Below are 18,125 nucleotides of genomic sequence, written 5' to 3'. Positions count from 1 at the left end.
TGCTTCATATGGTATCATTATGGACCATACAGTGTTCTCAGTGTCCAGGTGTAGATTTTGGGAAGTTGCTGGGTGACTTAATGACGTCCCAGTTTACAAAGACTGGTAAAATGAGCCAAGCCTGCTTCTTAAGTCCATGTACCTGCATGCTGCATGGGACGTTTGATTGTAAGTTCCTCAGGCCAGGCACTGTTAGGGGAGAACTCAAGGTCCTGCTGTGCAAATATCCGGGTTTAATAGTACCTGAAATGTTGTTGTTTGCTTTCACCTCCGAAGAGCAATAAAAAAAAATCAGCGCTGTATCCGTTACCAAAGATCCCACAGAACCTCGTTGTGGAGTATTGGATCCGTTTTATATACTCTTAAGATTGTTTATAGCAAATTGTGTTTTACATTGCAAACAATGTAGAGTTACTTAATAATTTTGTAAACCTATCTAAAGGTATACTTAAAAATAGACCACAAAAGCAACTGAACTGCCTGACTATGGAATGGCCACTTGAGGCACTGTTGCCTTCACATTAGACATATTTAAATTTACCTTGTCCAAGTAAGTAGTATAATCACTTTCATATGAATAAATGCAAATATTCAGTGCAAAATAACATATGCCCGGATTATGGAAATACATTGAAAAGAAACCATACTTATAAATATGCAATGTTTTTAATTTACGTGTTTGTAGTATTTAGCTGTTTATCTCTCCAGACCATCTTGGTTATTTTTTGGCATCCTGCTTTGTAGCCCTTGTTTGGATCTCTTCAACTAATCAATCTCCTTCCACATTGTATCTGTTGGTTTGTGGTCAGGAACTCAGGAACTGGTCACACTCAGATCCTGCCATTTGGCCAAGTAATAAGATCCATTTTCACCATTCATATGAGCGGGCAAATTGGACAGATCCAGCTATTTGAAACAGCTAGATAGACATGGGTCATATTGGTAGCTGACTTCATACACCCACCAGGGGCAAACGCAGGATTTGTAGAGGAGGGTTTCCACGCCACGCTGCCCATGGGCGTGACAAGCATGCATAGGGGCGTGGATATAATATTATACAGTGCCCCAGGCTTGGAGGGGGTTTCCAGGCACTAGGAAACCCCCTCTCGGTTTGCCTATGCCCATACAGTAGTCTTCTCCCAACTGGGTTTTTATATTGAGCTTTTTTGTGTTTATTGTTAACTTATAATATCCATTGCAATGCATTGTAATAGTTATTCTTCACAATACTTAGCAATAAATCTGTGTCATCTGCCCAAACTGCTCCCTGTTCCCTCTGATGACTGTGTTGGCAGTGTCACACAAAACAATCTTATTCTGTGCTAAGTGTTTATATGGAGACGACTACTTGGGTGAACTGTAAAAGATTCAAATGTTAGCAGCTATGTCAGCCGTTTGTGTAACCTGCAAAATGAACCAATCACGTTTACTTCTGTGCAATTGTGATACATTGTTAATAATTTCGTTTCCTATTATGGAAAGTTTTGTATTGAATGTAATGTCACCAGATTTCTGGTTTGTTTTACATTGTATCATATATTTGTTACATTAGTAAAAAGGAATGGATAGCACATTTAAATGCTGTGAAACTAGACTAATATTCGTAGCTTGGAATAAACATTTTCTTTCTTCTAAGATTGTGATACTGTTAGTGTTTGTGCAGTATTAACTATATGGTAAAATAGAGTTGTCCTGATAAGACATAGTTTGGAAATACCTATACAGAGGTAACAGTACAAAGGAAATATCCATCCTCTTAAAAAATATTGGGGATCTATTTAACAGGTGGTGAAGAGCCACAATGCCTGCACAAATGTCGGCAAAAGGCTTTCATTGTTATTTCTTGATTAACAAATCGTTAACGCTGGAGAAATCATAGATTTCTCTGGCATAAACTTAATTACTGCCACTTGCCACTATCACCATAGATCTCTATGGGGGCTGCAGCATTAAGCAATTTATTAAGCTGTGAAGAAGCCCAGTACATCTCAGGATGGCAATATCTGTGTTATCCAATGGGATCTAGCTGAAGCCTCCCCCGCTTTGCCGGATATCACTGGTGAAAGCGCATGTGCATAGCACTTTGTCCATTCAATCGCAGGCTTCCTCCGGGTGCTCATGTTTCCTCCCACACTCCAAAAACATACTAGTAGGTTAATTGGCTGCTATTAAATTGACCCTAGTGTCTGTGTGTGTGTGTGTGTGTGTATTAGGGAATTTAGACTGTAAGCTCCAATGGGGCGGGGACTGATGTGAGTAAGTTCTTTATACAGCGCTGCGGAATAAGTGTCGCTATATAAATAAATTATGATGGCAGCGTCAGGCTGCCGCTGAACAGTAAAAATACTTTGTGGAGCAGGAGGGTCTTCTACAGGGCTCCCAGAGCAGCCATGGCATGGTAAATTACAGTGGCCCTTAATTATGTACCGCTGTGATATATATTGATAGTGACCATGCAGAGGTCATAAATACACCCCAAAGAGGCAGATTAAATTCCCAGCGTTGTTCCGAAAAACAATGGGGCTGTGGGACTTTTCAGAAAATCTCCGCTGATTGTATCTCGCAGCCGATAGAGCTGCGATATAAAATCCATTGAGATTTTACAGTAGTAACAGTAATTATGTGCATCTGCGTTGTTTTTCGGAACAATGCAGGGATCTCAATCTGCCCCTTAATGTCAAATGTGGACACCCTCAACATCATGGTTTTTCCTTTTTTCTCCCCCCAAAAGTCTTCATATCCATTTTAATTATGTACCCTACACATTGATCAATTTTACTTTCAAATCAATGATTTTGCAGGAAGAAATGTACTCAAATTATTTGGTATTCATAATAGGACACACGAGAATTGGCACTGTATCGTAATTGCACAGAAATAAACGTGATATGTTCAGAATATGTTTCAATACCTTGAAAAAAAAAAAAAAAAAGTGTGATTTGAAATTATATATACTCTTGATTGATACATACTTAGTGCTGCTTATTATTGTTCATTTTCCGTATTAAAGATTCTCTAAAGCCTTGCATAATATGTAAGCGCTATATACTGTAAATAATTAATAAAGTAATTATTAGTCTGCAAACAGCTAAACTACCCATCCTTGCCCAGCTGATGTGACCAGACATGTGCATGCCATAGATGCTGTGACTTGTAGTTCTATCACACTCAGAGGTTGACATGCCATGCCAGCACTAGTGGTAGAGGGCGAGTACATTGTATTTTGGTTAATGGCGTTGGTCTTTGCCCCCATAATGTGTGATGTCTGCAACTTGTATATATAAAATAACTACAAATGGGGTTGCTCGCCCTGGTGGAAGATGCCACATTGACTTACTTTTCAGTAGGACAATTTGCCACATGTGAGCGTGGTGTTAGGAGCACACATACATGTAGTGCTGTCTCTGGCCACGGCATGGTATATAATGTGTGCTGTCCGGAGCTGTCTCATCTGTCACTGTATAAGGCGGCAGCGCTGGGAGCCCTCAGGCACCGTCACTCGGAGAATCCCTAGCTGGGGCCCCTGCTCTTTCTTCTGTGCCAGGGAGAGGTGCTAGCACAGGCTGTGTACTCTGCTTTATTTACGGAAACAGCAGGGTTGAGATTGATTGCGTTGTAGGAAGATCTGTGGCTAAGACGAGAAAGGAGGGGGGGCTGGAGGGGGGGAGTGGACCAGAAACAAGCAGGAGGGGGTCACAGCACATGCTCAGTGCCTGTAGACTGAGGAGGGGGGGGAAGTTTGCAGCGCTGTGCGTGGAGGCTGAGGTCATAGCACAAGCTCAGTGAAAGCTCTCTGAGGTCTCTGACTGCATGTGCCACCATTTTGAGTAGTTAGAGTAAGAAAAGGGTTAGAGTTTAGAGCAGGGACTGCAGGCTGAGGGATCCAGGCAGAGCCAGCAGCGTCTGTGCTAGTGATGGATGACCTGTTCAGCCCCTGCAGGTAGGAACCTGACATCTCCGGCCTCCCGCACTGTTACTGCTGCACAGCTTGTGGAATGTTTACCCTGGACTGTTGTTCTTGCATGTCACTGCAGAGCCGTGTGTGCTGCAGCAGCTCCGCTTACCTCTGTGTCTGGTGTGTCCTGCAGCGCTGCCTGCACGGCTCGCGATCTGGTTCTGGGGGTTTAATGTTTTGGGCCTGCAGTGGCTGTTTAGAGAATGTTTTCGGGAGGGTTGGAGGTGGCCGGTGATTGGCTGCTTACAGCTGTGGGTGGAACTTTTTATGTCTTGATTGAGAAGTCTACTTCCCCAGGGCTAATGATGTGAATTACTGTGATAATGTGCTGGAAGTTTGAAAGCAAATAATCCCCCTAAATCTACATCATCACACGGCTTGTTCACAGCCGAATGCCCCTTTAACTGCTTCATGCTAATTTATCAGTGTGGGTGATAAATCTTTTTTTTTTGTCTTTTCTTATTACGCTGTCAGTTTTACAATGTTTGAATTTACACTAGCAAACTTATTGCATAAAAATGTGGTTTATCTAATTTTGATAATTTTTTTTCTCATGGGTTAGTTGAAACTTTGTATGTTTGGGTATACAAAGTATCTTTTAAAGCGGTGATGGGCAACAGGCAGCCTAGGGCCGCTTGTGGCCCTCCGAGCCTTCACCTACAGCCCCCAGTTCCTTGCTTTATTGTCAGATTTATTTATTTTTTATGTTATAGAATGTAATACTTGTATAAATGTCTGCTGATGTGTTGTTATGAGTAGTTGTGTTTTTTTCTTTTTTATTATTAATTTATTATTTTTACCTAAACTTTAATTTGCCATAATATTTGCCATGTCATTTTATTTAGAAGCTCTCAATAAATCTTCAGAACAAATTAATTGCTTATGGTTTGATTGAACTGAGTCACGTTCCATTGTTTGTGCACAATGATCCTAAGCATCTGTAAGTTAATTATGTTTACAGAATTGAGCTTAATATTACAATACATCTGTGAAAGTAAATAGCGGCAAAGTTTTCTAGTGTCCTAGTCTGGAATGATCTTTTTTTTTTTGCTTATACTGCATTTATATTGGCGCATTTATAAAAATTATGAATACAGACTGCACATTATGAGAATGTTTGAAATCTAAATATGATTAGCTTTAAATGTCTTGTGTAAACAATAAATATATATATTTATATAATATATATTATGTTTTAATTGAACACAGATTAACCTTTGTGCAAATAAATGGGATACAATGCAAAAGTCAACAGGGTTTATAAATTTGTTACACTCTGGGCAAATCACATTCTTAACAATTCCAGTCGCCTTGAAAATAAATTTTCAAAAATACCGAAGATGTGAAAAAAACCTTTAATCTTGGGACAGGACTGTCTGACTCTGCACACTGACCTTCCTGTCAGTAGTCCTGTTGGAGGCTGTCTCTCTAGACCTAAAATAGCTGATGGCGTAGGGCAATAGGTTAAATGAAGGAAGATAATCTGGTTACATAAAGAAAAACTTAACTCTGGGCAAGTTATGGGATATTTTAACATATTTGTATTTCATTGTTTTCTTATTGGATCAACTTATATATTTTTTTGTTTAGTAGACATTTAATTTTATCCTGCTGATGAAAAGTGACCATACTTTGGCTACCCAGATTGATATGGTGATAAAATGTTTGATGACAAATACGTTTGCAACACTGTTTCGGGTATAGAGTCAACTACTTTCTGTAAATTCTAGCTTGCTCTGGATAAGCCAAAAAGTGGTGAAGAATGGTAGAAAGTGAGCTGCTTATGTGTAATATGTAGTGGACTTATCTCTAGGTCAAGGTTATTGAAAATCAGAGGTCAGAGGGCGTTCTGAGAATGTGTATAATGTTGCTTAGTCTGCCAAATAAAATAATTTTCAACACACCGCTTTTATTTCTTTTCTGTGTAAATTAAGCATTTGTCACTTTTTCCCAAGTGCTGGCTATCGTGCATCCTTCTAAGTCATGTGGAGTTTGCTGGGAGTTGTGGTTCCACGTTACTCGGTGTTAACTAATAATGGTTAGGGCTTTCCTCTGTGCATATCTAGGTCTGTCAGTCATTTCCTCTATGCATGATCAGGGATGGTATATATCCTGGTCCTTTGATGGGTCAGGTACACATAGCTGGTGTTGTAGTGAAGTGATCCACTGGTGTTCATGATTCCTCTTACTGTTAGTGTTATATGTGGCTATTGACTTAGGTGTATTCGCCAGCTCGCATGTGATACAGTAATCCCTGTTTACCAGAGTTTAACATCTAGGGCAGGCTGGGGGGCCGCAGTGCATGATGGTTAGACTTATAACTTGTATTGGACTGTCCAAATGTTTCCCATCCAGCCTGTTTTGCAGTGATATAATAAGGTTTCCAGTGTCTCTGTGCTCGGATGTATTTTTCTGTATAAATAATATTTGTTCGTAATGATACTGAATGCTGCAGCCCATACCAGATAAGCAGTAAAATGGGGGCATTGGAATGTAAATAGTGTGTGTGTGTATATATGTATATATAATCTATATCTATATATCATTATGTGGTGTTCTACTACCAATGTCATTACAGCTCTCTAGCATCCCCAGAAACCCATTAATATGTAAATATTCCACTACTACATGGCACCCAGTAGTCCTGTGACCACGTCTGAGCTAGCAGGGAATACACATGTACTTATTTATTATCCTCCATCGCTAGGAAGGAGTAGTAGCTGTAGGTAGAGGTAGTGTGTTACATGAGGAGGCGGCTGTGTGCATTGAGGGTCTTCCATCACCACCTCGTCCTGCTGCCATCTCACTTCCCCAGCTCCTCTGTCCACTGCGTGTTTACCTCAATGAGCACAGTGTTTCCATGGCAACCAGCATTTTTTCAAAGGGAAGATCTTGTCATTTTATGTAATTCGCCGCAGCTGAAGAGGGCCGAAATATTAAGGTGTTGCCATGGAAACGGCTTTGATAGATCCAGTTTCTTTTGTGTCTTTCTGGTATTTTTTTTTCCCTTCTCCCTATAGAAATGATGTGGTCCAGGAGTCTAGAATTAACACCTTCTTCACAGACAATAACCTTCTCTGCTTGGATGGCGGCAGCACGTGGTGGTGGTGGCTAGTCTATGAAGCCGTTACATGTGACAGTTACATTAAAGCCACCACATTGATATTAGATGGCACTCTGGTTTCAGTGGCAGAATGCACACTTACGTTACTGTCTACCTGAGAGACCTGTAGGGCGACCCTTATTACAGTACCATGCACCAAAGCACCCTGTACAGTACCTGCAATCTGTGCTTAGAATTCATACCTGGATATGTGCTGATGTGTACAGCAAACAGCAATACCATGGGCAAGTGCACAGCATTACTAAGTGCTTAGTTCAGTATAAATGATCATTGCACATTAACCTGTGTATATGTGCTCATAGCCTCTACTAGGCACAATAGATTTTATGTAGATCTTACATCGGTAAAATCAGAGGTTTTTTGGGGGAGAGTGGGGGGGGGGGTGGGGGGTGTTACTAAGGCACAAATGAAAATCTAATGCATGCTTTATGGAACAGGTGCATTTTTGCAATCAAACTACATATATATACATATATATATATATATATATATATATATATATATATATATATATATATATATATACACTTTAAATTGAATGTAAGCACTTGTAAATATTATACTTATAGAAGAATAAAAAATGGAGGGCGGGGGTCACAGAGGGCCTTGGAATCCACCATAAGTATGGCTGACTAGGGAGCTGAGTGATTGGAGTCCTTTATAAATGGCCACTTCCTTCTTTTCCAGTGTCCAGGTTTATTTACAGGGTTTGTCCCCTGAACGCTGACTAATTGTAGCACTTGGTGGTCTCCCAGGTAAATTTTGGAAGGTGTGCGCGTGCTGAGCCAAGTATCGGCATCACATGATTTGGCAGTGTCGCTGCCAATGCTCACGCCAACTTCCACCTCTTCTAACACACACCGTCCAGCTGTTCTGGGGTTGGATAGACAAACACTTTAATTAATGGAAGCTACCACTCACTGATATCCTTGCTGAAGTGTATTCATAATCCGTTTACAATGCGTTAATTTGGAATCTTTTTTTTTTTTATGAGCTTTTTTTGTACAATTTTATTTGGTTTTTACCCACATGTCCAAAACCCAACCCCACAAGCTGCGGCTAATGTACATTGCTTGAAAACAGGCAAACGCATTCTTAGATGTGTTCTTGCTTCTGCCATTTATTTCTGTATGTAACAACAAGAATTATATTAAAACCATGATTGCCATTTTTTTTACTACCTTACTCAGATGTTACAGATGTGACACAACCTACAGAACATTAGACAGTTAATATTAGGTGCTCTACAGCAGGCCGGGCTAATCTGTGGCTCACCAGGTGTTGTGAAACTACAAGTACCAGCATACCTTATTAGCCATCGTCTGGCTATCTACTGGCAAAGCATGCTGGTTGGCCAGGTGTGCTTTGCAGTGTCGGGCTACAGAGAGCAGGCACTGCTAAGAGTCCACTTAGCAGTGCCTCCTGGTCTCTAACTGGGTCTTGTGTATCTGGACATGATTGGCAGTAGCAGACTACAAATACTGAACTCCTGACCAGTATCAGCTACAACAGACCCTTTATACAATCACATGGACATTAATCAAACTAAAATAATATTAAACCCCACAGAAGGTTGTTGCTCTGTGAATGACATTTTAAACATTTTCTCATTAAAAAAGGTTTTAGATAATTTAAGACAAATGACTATATTGTTCATACAGTCTGTATTGACTTTGCCAGCTAAGACTATGCTGTTCAGTTACTAACAAATACTTAAGCAGCCCGTTCTTTGCAAGAATTTGGTGAAATGTTTACGGGTCACATAAATCTGAAACAATTGAAAATGTGTTATCAATTCCTACGCAGTGCCTGCTCCGTGTGTTAGCATCCTTGCCTAATGACTCTAATATGTCTTTTACAGGAGGCTGAATAGCACCCAAGGGGAAATTCGTGTGGGACCAAGTCACCAGGTACATTTATTTGTTTATCTTGCAGCTCTTACAATCTTTCATGGTAACTGAGCTTCGGGTGTGTGAGATGCTGTGTAACGTAAAGATCTACCATGCAGTAAACATGTCACTGGCACTAAAGACGACCCTTATTAGGGGCAAACCCAGGATTTATAGAGAGGGGTATTTACACCACTCAGTCAGTGGGCATGACCAATATGTCTATAGTTTTAGAGAGTGCTGAGCTGCTCTCAAACTCTTCCTATCCCCATCATATACACATGGCAAGCCACCTCAAGCATACAGTGCTCCAGGCTGGGAGGGGGGTTTCCAGGTAACAGAACACCCCCCTAGCCCCCTGCCTCTGCTTATACCACACAATACATTTTGTACTCATGTGACACACACACACACTATATACAAAGCATGTCACTGGCCCTTACATCTCATACTACATCATGTACTCTATATGAAACACACATATGCCATATACAAAACATGTCACTGACCCTTACATCACACAATACAGTCTGTACTCCATGTGACACACACACACACACACACACTATACAAGTAAATGATGTAGACGTGTTCCCTCAACCTACAGGCGGTGGTACATATTTGACAGTGGTATACTGATACAATAGTACTTTTGTAGAAAGGAGAATTGTAGTAGTGCACTAAAGGACTGTATCTGACTCACCATAAAAAGTGATGGAGGCAGCTATGGAGCTTATTTAATAATATGGTGCTCTGTGCCGTAATACACGAACGCCCTAACAACCAATCAGATTCTAGCTGTGATTTTTCAAATATCGTTTTAAAAAATAAAAGCGCACATCTGTTTAGTTACTACGGTTTGCGGTACTATTTCATTAGATAACTCCCTATGAGTGAACATGAGTTCTAATCCCATAAACAAAAATTTTTCTACTGCAGACCTAAACTATTTATTTTGAAAGATAGATTGCATTGCTTTAAGGCAGGATTTAAAATCCATGTTCCCAAAGACCTTTATTATCAACCCAGTCACAAACAATATTTTATAGATGTTCTAAACTATTATGCTGCCGAATGTGCCCTGCTAATTGTGGGCGTTAAAGCATTGCCTAAGGTTCTGAACCTCTGACTCATAATTGGCAGCTTCCAGATAAATATTGCCTTTTTAAGTATGATTTGTATTGCATCCGTAAGAAGTAATTACAGAGGCTGGAAGCTGTTCTCCGTGAAGTACTCTCCAACCTTACAGCTAATATCGCTGCAGATGACTAAAGCTGCTAATTAGGTCTCCCGACACAATAATATCTGTTTAATGACAGTTTCCTCCCCAAGCCGTGTTGCTTTCTGCCGGGGATGTCCACGTAAAGAAATGCCAATCCTTACAGTCTTGCCAGGGTGAATCTGCTTGGCTAGCATTAATGCTTTAGGCCCTTGTCTTAAAAGTGGCAGATTCAGATCTAATGCAAAGCCCAACATGACAGCCGATAAACCATTTAATGTTAAATAATCTAGATCTTGCTGGCTTAATTTTGCAGTAAACTCTGATCTGTTATAATGTAGGGTTGTGAAGCAATTGACAATGGTCTGCCATAGCTTAATATCACAGGGGCGTCCTTTGCTGCATAACTTGTGGTCCTTATTCGGTCTTCTATATTGAAAATGTTCTCCACACCCATAGGTGCTGAATAGGAATGTGTAATGTATTTATCGGCGGTAGCCTTTGTATATTATTCTCTTCCCCACAGGCCAAGCTTCCTGATCTACAGCCTTTCCCCTCCCCTGACCTTGATGCTATCACTCAGCATGAAGAGCTGGTGTGGACGCCTGGCGTTAATGACTGTGACCTGCTGATGTACCTGAGGGCAGCCAGGTGAGCCAGAACCTTACCCACAGCTCTCAGCAGATTGATATATTCCCAGTTCAGCAGCAACGTTACAATCCACAGTGTTTGTGAACAACTTCAGAAACTTGTTTAAACGAACCACAGCATGGTTTACAATATTCTTATTGACACAATGACGCCAGATCCGAAGAAAGAATAATTAAAATTCTGGGAAGGAATGTCCACCTACCGGCAAAGCTTAACCTGCTTACACTGACTATGTGGTGGATGATTTCCAAGCTCTGATTTGCATTTTATGTCCTTTAAGCGACTTCCTCATCGCAGCACTGCAGGAGCTAACCAAATAGTCAAAGTAGCCAACCATGGAAAATAAATCTAAAATAACACAAAACACTAAACAGCTGCAATTTTGGAAAATATGCTGATCAATTAAATTTTATCGCCTACATCCAAACCAATTAACACCGCATTTTACACAGCACTGTACATTGAGGGGTTTCTTGACACAAACAGATTACATGAAACAGACGGTAAAGATGGCCCTGCCCAAATGAGCTTACAATCTAATACCCCTAGCACAATGACGCAATAATTGCCTGCATAAAGTGTCACTTTGTTCTCATATTTACACTGCAGAGTCATAGTTCTAATTCCATAATGTTAAAAGATAATTCTACGTGCTGTTGAGTATATCTAACCAACAGTTACCGATAGTAAGGACCTGTATTTCCAATGTCTCATTTCTTGTTTGGGTGCAGCAGACATGGTCCACGTTTCTCATACAGTCTCTCTATGACAGGAGCATGGCTGCCTTTGCCGGGATGTGTGATGGTGGATCCACAGAAGATGGCTGTGTTGCTGCTTCGCGAGACGATACTACACTCAACGCACTTAACACAGTAAGTGTTAGATGTGAGCTTTGTTATCACTTTATCGGGCTAGTACTTTTTGGCTTTGAGGCATTGAGTTGCCTTTTTAGTACTGGCTGTGTTTCCAGGCAAAAATCACTGATACAATCTCTTTGGATTTTATCCTTTTGAAAATACTTCCACTGTATTTGGTTAACGTTGCTCATGGTGCAGTTTGGTTGTCATTGTGGGTGAGTAGTTTGCCAAGGGAGCATTTGTGAGGACAGTGTTGGCAAGAAAATCAGAGTAGGGTTTGTAGGTTATGGCCACAAATCTGTTTCATTTCTGTGTGGTTATTCTACTAAAGAATATTTACCAAATGTTTATTGGTTGAATACAAGGGACTGCGCTTTTTGAAATGCTTCATTAGTCCTAGGAATGAATTAGGATTATGAATACAACCTATTGATTGCTATGGGTTATATCAACTTTTTTTGCACCAATTTTTCTAAATTACTTCAAATGTATTTGGTGTTTTGTAGTATTATAATAAAAAAAAAAATACAAGAAAGTCAATCTGCCTGTTCAGACCATTGCTTAAACCAGTGGTTCCCAAACTGTGTGCCAGGGCCGGTGGTAAGCAAGGCGGGGGACTACTTGGTAATTATTTTGGCTTAGGGGTGCCTTGAAATAATTATGGAAACCCTTAGGGTACCTTGAACTGAAAAAGTTTGGGATCCACTGATTTATACCTAGACATTAGGTTTACCTACTGTTTGCAGTAGTATCAAAAGCATTGTGAGTAGTTTCAAAAAGCTTCCCAAATCATGAAGGAGGTAGTAAGTGATTTCCAAATACCTGGTCATATCGGTGGTGTTCATATCACAAAATGTTTTCGGAGCACGGAGACACTGTGCTCTTATTGATGGTGGGTTGGGTAGGTTGTCATCTAGATTTTTATCATGCATCCATGTTTTTGTAGTATGTCTAGTCTAACTTGTTTAGTCATTTGATGTAGACGATTTACTGGTTCTGTTTGCTAGCTAATTAAATGCAGCATTTTGTGGTCATGTGGTGATACTGCTTGCGTGCATTAGGTTTAATACATTCCCGTACACATGATGCTCAGCCGCTGTTGTGGAATTTCAGGTCGTCTTTACTGTTCCGTAACAGCCTGAGACTCACCGGTTGAAGACCTTAGCTAGAAGGCGTTCATGGGTGTTTCTTTGTGATGCTTGTTGTGACTGCTATATCTCCTTGTGTATTAGTACATCACAGCTTCCCTTTTTGCTTCCTGACTTGATGCTTGTCTTCCAAAATCGGAACATAAATGCAGAAAGGTTTTCTAAAAGTGAAAAAATGTTTGATGCATTTATCTTTAAAATATACTATTTGAGCCCGATCTAAATATTTTTTTCCTCCTTTAAATAAAAAAGCGAAACAAAAATAGATCAGTGATACAGCACACAATATTCACCTGCAGTTGTTTCAACCACAAGGAACTTAATCCTTACACACTTTATAATGCTGTTGCTGTGAAAGGTCCAGCACAATACCAGCACCTTAAACGGATTATGTGAGTTGTCTTATCCATACAACATTGTAATTTCCCTTATAGCTGACGCCCAAGCCCATTGCATCTTATTAGATATTACGGTCCCATTTCTTCATCCTAATCACCATTTATGTAGCGTCAATTGCACACAATTCCACAGCGCTGTAAAGAGAATCATTCACATCAGACCCTGCCCCAGTGGAGCTTACAATCTAAATTCCCTCACACACAGACTAATAATGACCCTGTTGCTGTGAGGCAGAAGTGCTAACCACTGAGCCACCCTGTTGCCCATTTACCCATATACACTTTCCTCGGCTTTCCTCTGTACTTATTTGTTTTCACCCATATTTTTGGATAGGATGGAGGGAGCGGAGCTTAATGGCACAATTAAGCCCAGCCCCCTCCATTCACTGCCGGAAATTTGGGAGCCTCCAGGGAATTCTGGGAGAGTAGGCAAGTATGCCTGAGGGTATGATACAATGGTGGTCAGTTGTATGAAGTGTAGATAGTAGCACAAAGCCGTGTGCTGTCCCAGAGCAGCCAAAGTAACAAATGCTGCCTGATATAAATGGCTGAAAAGCACAGAAGGAAACTATGGTTGTATAGAAATGTATTTAGGAAACGTTTCAGGAAGACGTATTGGGGTCGGTAAATTAAGATTTCTGATGGTGGAAACCCCCTTTAACCTAAGGTGTCAGTGAAGCTGATAGCAGAGACCAATCGTTTGTGTTTAGCTTGAACCGATGGTAACTTAGCATTGGAAAATATTCCCTTATGCATAAATACCTTGGTCTTAAACAGTTAATGCGCCAAGTTGCAAATATGGCTGCTTTATATTCTCTGCTGTGTCTGAAGAGAATCCCCAAAATTACCAATTATTATTATGTGAGCACTTGCTTTTCTTTTCTGTCTTATCATTGTCTATTCTGTATAATACAGTATTGTCTACTACCCTTTATTTTCCTTTGTAATGTATATTGATAGAAGACACAAGTGGTCCTCTATCTGCTGACATTGACAGGTGATGGAATAAGGAGAGGCAGGTAGGGGGTATATTCAGGTGCCCTGCCTACTAATTTATGATCCAGCCACCTAGCTGCAGGGTGTCATACTATACGTGACAGGGATTCATATGCTGGTGCATGTTCTAACGCATACACATTTGTTTAGAGGGATACTATAGTCCAATACGGAGGTGTATACCCAGGTCTGTATGCTATTTGTGTTGTATTGGCTAGTGATTCCATGCCGTGATGTACAGAACAGGGAGATGTAGAGGAACACTGGATGAGCGGTATCATTTATTATGGAAATGCAATAGTTTTTTTTTTAGCCCAGCTATAGATCAGGCTTGACAATCCTGGGCTTCATTTCTGCAATAACAGCAGCACCTGCTATCAGCAGCAGGAGTGCACAGACACAGCAATATAAAGGTGTGTGGAAGGGAGGGGATGGTGGGTAATACAAAGAGCTGAGAAGATGCAGGAACCGTAGGGCTTTCAGAGTGTCCTTGTGTCTTGCTATTTGTGGCCTGATTTATCCCTTTGCATGTCAAGTTAGGAATGTGGGCGGTCAATTTGTAAAAGGAACTCTTCTAAAAATAAACCCAGACAGCAGCAAGCTGTCCCAAGGGATCTCTCGCTCACTTTCCAGGGTCCTAGGGTTTTCTGACCAATCCCTATGGAGATATTATATAATATATATAATGTATTTATTTTAAACAGCAGATTTTGTACTTTTAGGCAGTGGGTAACACACCCTTCCTCTTGCCATTTTTAGTTGGTTTACAAACTTAATTTGCTGGTTGTATATGACGGAGCAACTGCTGCATGTAGCAGCCCCCAGGGTCATGTGATGGGTAGTGGAAGGAAAGGGGGGTAGGTTCATGCTATGAACATACTATGTCATGGGACTGTGGTAGTCATGGTGATAGCAAACTGTAAATCAATAGCAGCTTGAATTGTACCCTAAGGTGTCTTCTTCTGGTTCATAAGTTAAAGAATCACCCCTCATTCTACAAGACATTGTACCTTTAATTGAGCAATATCAGAAGAATTGATATACTACACAACATAATTTTTAGAAATACAAAATAATATTTTAGCAATGTATATACTTTTAATAATGTTAATGTGACTTCTCACATAACTATTTTCGAAGCTTGCTGTCACTTTAATATGACACCATAGTGCGTCCCTGGTAAATTTGTGCCATACAGTTTATCAGTGTAATGTGGTTGTAATTCCATTTTCACAATACATGTACATTTTCTCACCACTGGCAGAAAGACACTTCAGCATTCTTGACCACAGGTATTTCTGCAGTTGATGTTAGTACCGGTAAATGTTTGTTTTCTGTAATGATTAAAGCATATATTTAATTGTGTTTTCTGCCTCTTTAAATAGTTCTGCTACACATAGACTTATTGCAGACGAGAAGTAAATTCTGCATTGATGTGGATTATATTATGTTGCTGAGCAGTGCCCCCATGCCTTAGAATAGACATGACATTAATATAGTGTTTTAATACCCCATCTATCATGTTCCTTTTCTCATCTGATAAGGCACCGTAAACTGTCAACAGAAGTATTGCAAACCTGTTTTTTCCTGCTCTTGTGGAATGTAATTTTCTGAGTCTTAACATAATATATTCCTGTGGATTCACTAAATCTTGGAATATGAAAGTTTCATTCTAGTATTCGTGAAGCTAAGCTGGTTTGAAACCCCCTTTTATATTGTGTGTATCTGGCAATGTAATGACTCATTACAGAAACACAGGTTGCCCCAGTTACGTTTTTGCTACCCCAATTCGGCTTGGAAACGGGAAAGGTATCTGCAGAATATGCACTGTAATTGGAGATATAAATTAGGATGCAGCACCGTGATGAGATGTGAGAGACTAGGAATGGAGTTCATTATGGAACAAAGGGACCTTCCAGCTGTGTCACTAAGGAAATGATCATGCTGGCCGCATATGGCGATTTCTACGTGTGTGTTTTGTTATCTTACATATTATATACTATTATAAAATATTATATTTTTATGTAATATATATGTGGGTGGGTGTTTTGCAGTGTTGCTCTGATTCTATTCGAAACAAAAAGATGTGTAAATGTGTTCTGGGTATATTCCGCACCCACAAGTGCTGGCCAAATCCCTGGGGGTATATTTACTAAACTGTGGGTTTGAAAAAGTGGAGGTGTTGCCTATAGCAACCAATCAGAATCTAGTTGTCATTTTGTAGAATGTAGTAAATAACTAGAATCTGATTGGTTGCTATAGGCAACATCTCCACTTTTTCAAACCCACAGTTTAGTAAATATACCCCCAGGAGTCAATAGGCCGTATACATTACTGCTGGTGCCTAACGTTTGTAATTTCCATAGATACCAATACATACACATCATCCCTGGCTCCTTAATACAGGCTACTGAATTCTCCTTTTCCTTTTCTTTTTCTTTTTCTTTTTCTTTTCTTACAGAGGATATCTATGTAGTACCAGGCATTATGATGCACCTTTTGAGAGGGGGAGGGGGTGGCGGGGTTGCATTGAGTGTTGAATGGATCATGGAAGCCAGTAGTCACATCTTCTAATTTTTGGATTCCACTGTGACTGTGGAGAGTTTGGCAGTGTTAATTAAAGTAATCTTTTAGTAATTGTAATTCACCTATTCCCAGGGGCTGCCCTGGTCTTGAGCCATGTTGGACAGCAGAGTTTAGTAAAGCAGTTGGCATTGCTGAGGTGCAGTACTGGGGCCTTGCGTTTGCTTCTAACCCATCTACCTACAAGTTAACCCGTGCATGATACTCATGCATTCTAGTCAAATCAAGATACTTAAGGTGTTAAAAGGTTCTTGTCATCTTCATCGCCACACACACACACACACACACACACACGCCGCTAGGCTTTTATATATTAGATAATGCTAAGACTTTAGTAGGTCAGTGTAGTATATAACTCCGCCCAGCAGGTGGCGCTGCAGCTTGAGCACTCTGTCACCCGGTAGTTTTTTTCCACACACACTAACACACGCCGCTAGGCTTTTATATATTAGATTTGAGTAGAAAAGCCTGGCAGACGTTTCCTTTGTTTTCCTTCGCTCTCTCTATACCCAGTTATGTATATCCACACTTAGGTGCTGTGTGTTTGTGTATGTTGAAGGCTTGACAAAAAGTAGTTCTCTAAATATACTGATATATAAAGTGCCAGAATAATGATTGAGGGTTATGACGCCATGTAGCTACAAAGTGTTGGTTTTCTAACATAACAGTGTTTGCTTCTGGTGCTCTGGTCTCCTTCCACTAGCCAAAGACATAGCGCTTCATTGTCCTCTGACTAACTTGTCCCCTGTGCTTCAGGAATTACATTGTAATGTTCATTGCGGAATGGTTTGTGCCCGAATAACAACCGTCCGTCACTGGACGGCGCTGCGTAATATGTAGCTACTGATAGAGAATTTATGCTACAGTAAGTTATCATTTTTATTTAAAAAAATATATAATCTGTCACCCTGCTGGTATCTTTGAAAGCATTAAGCATTTGTAATTATCTTTATCATGTCCCCAACACACAGTGGTGAGGGCTATCTCTTTCTGCACAGCTGCTACTCAATCTGTTCCCAACCTTTTCATACTGCAGCCTCTGGTGTTAGGGAGAAAGCTGATTACCAAAGGTCAACAAGTAAAGAGAAAAATATTCTATATGGAAAGTTTATTTGTGTGTGTGTGTATGAGATCTGTTATGTTATATTCTGCATGTGTCTCTGCATTGCCAGGAGTGGTGAGCACTCTGTGCACTGTGACCAGACTGTGATATCCTGCTCTGGGGTGTACTTGTTTTCACCATGCTGAGTTCTTTTTGAAATCTGCAGTCCGTCTGCCGTTGCTCTCCTGTTCTGCATAGCACCT

The 18,125-nt window shown here is 40.3% G+C and overlaps 1 protein-coding gene across 9 annotated transcripts in view; it reads left to right on the top strand.

The window, feature by feature from the left end:
* RERE (arginine-glutamic acid dipeptide repeats) overlaps positions 1-18,125 on the top strand; it is a 243,916-nt gene that overhangs the window by 186,206 nt on the left and 39,585 nt on the right. For 8 of the 9 annotated variants that reach the window (XM_075191667.1, XM_075191668.1, XM_075191666.1 and 5 more), the window contains exons 7-9: positions 8,941-8,989; positions 10,714-10,838; positions 11,611-11,710. In XM_075191667.1, coding sequence (XP_075047768.1) covers positions 8,941-8,989; positions 10,714-10,838; positions 11,611-11,710 — 274 coding nt within the window. Of the gene's footprint in view, positions 1-3,799; positions 3,941-8,940; positions 8,990-10,713; positions 10,839-11,610; positions 11,711-18,125 lie in introns of those variants that run through there. The other variant, XM_075191669.1, reaches the window with a different exon arrangement.

The sequence above is a fragment of the Mixophyes fleayi genome, chromosome 11 (genome assembly GCF_038048845.1).
Source record: "Mixophyes fleayi isolate aMixFle1 chromosome 11, aMixFle1.hap1, whole genome shotgun sequence".
Lineage (NCBI taxonomy): Eukaryota > Metazoa > Chordata > Amphibia > Anura > Limnodynastidae > Mixophyes > Mixophyes fleayi.
Note: the sequence above shows the minus strand (reverse complement) of the source record. Positions and strands in the feature narration are given on the sequence as shown.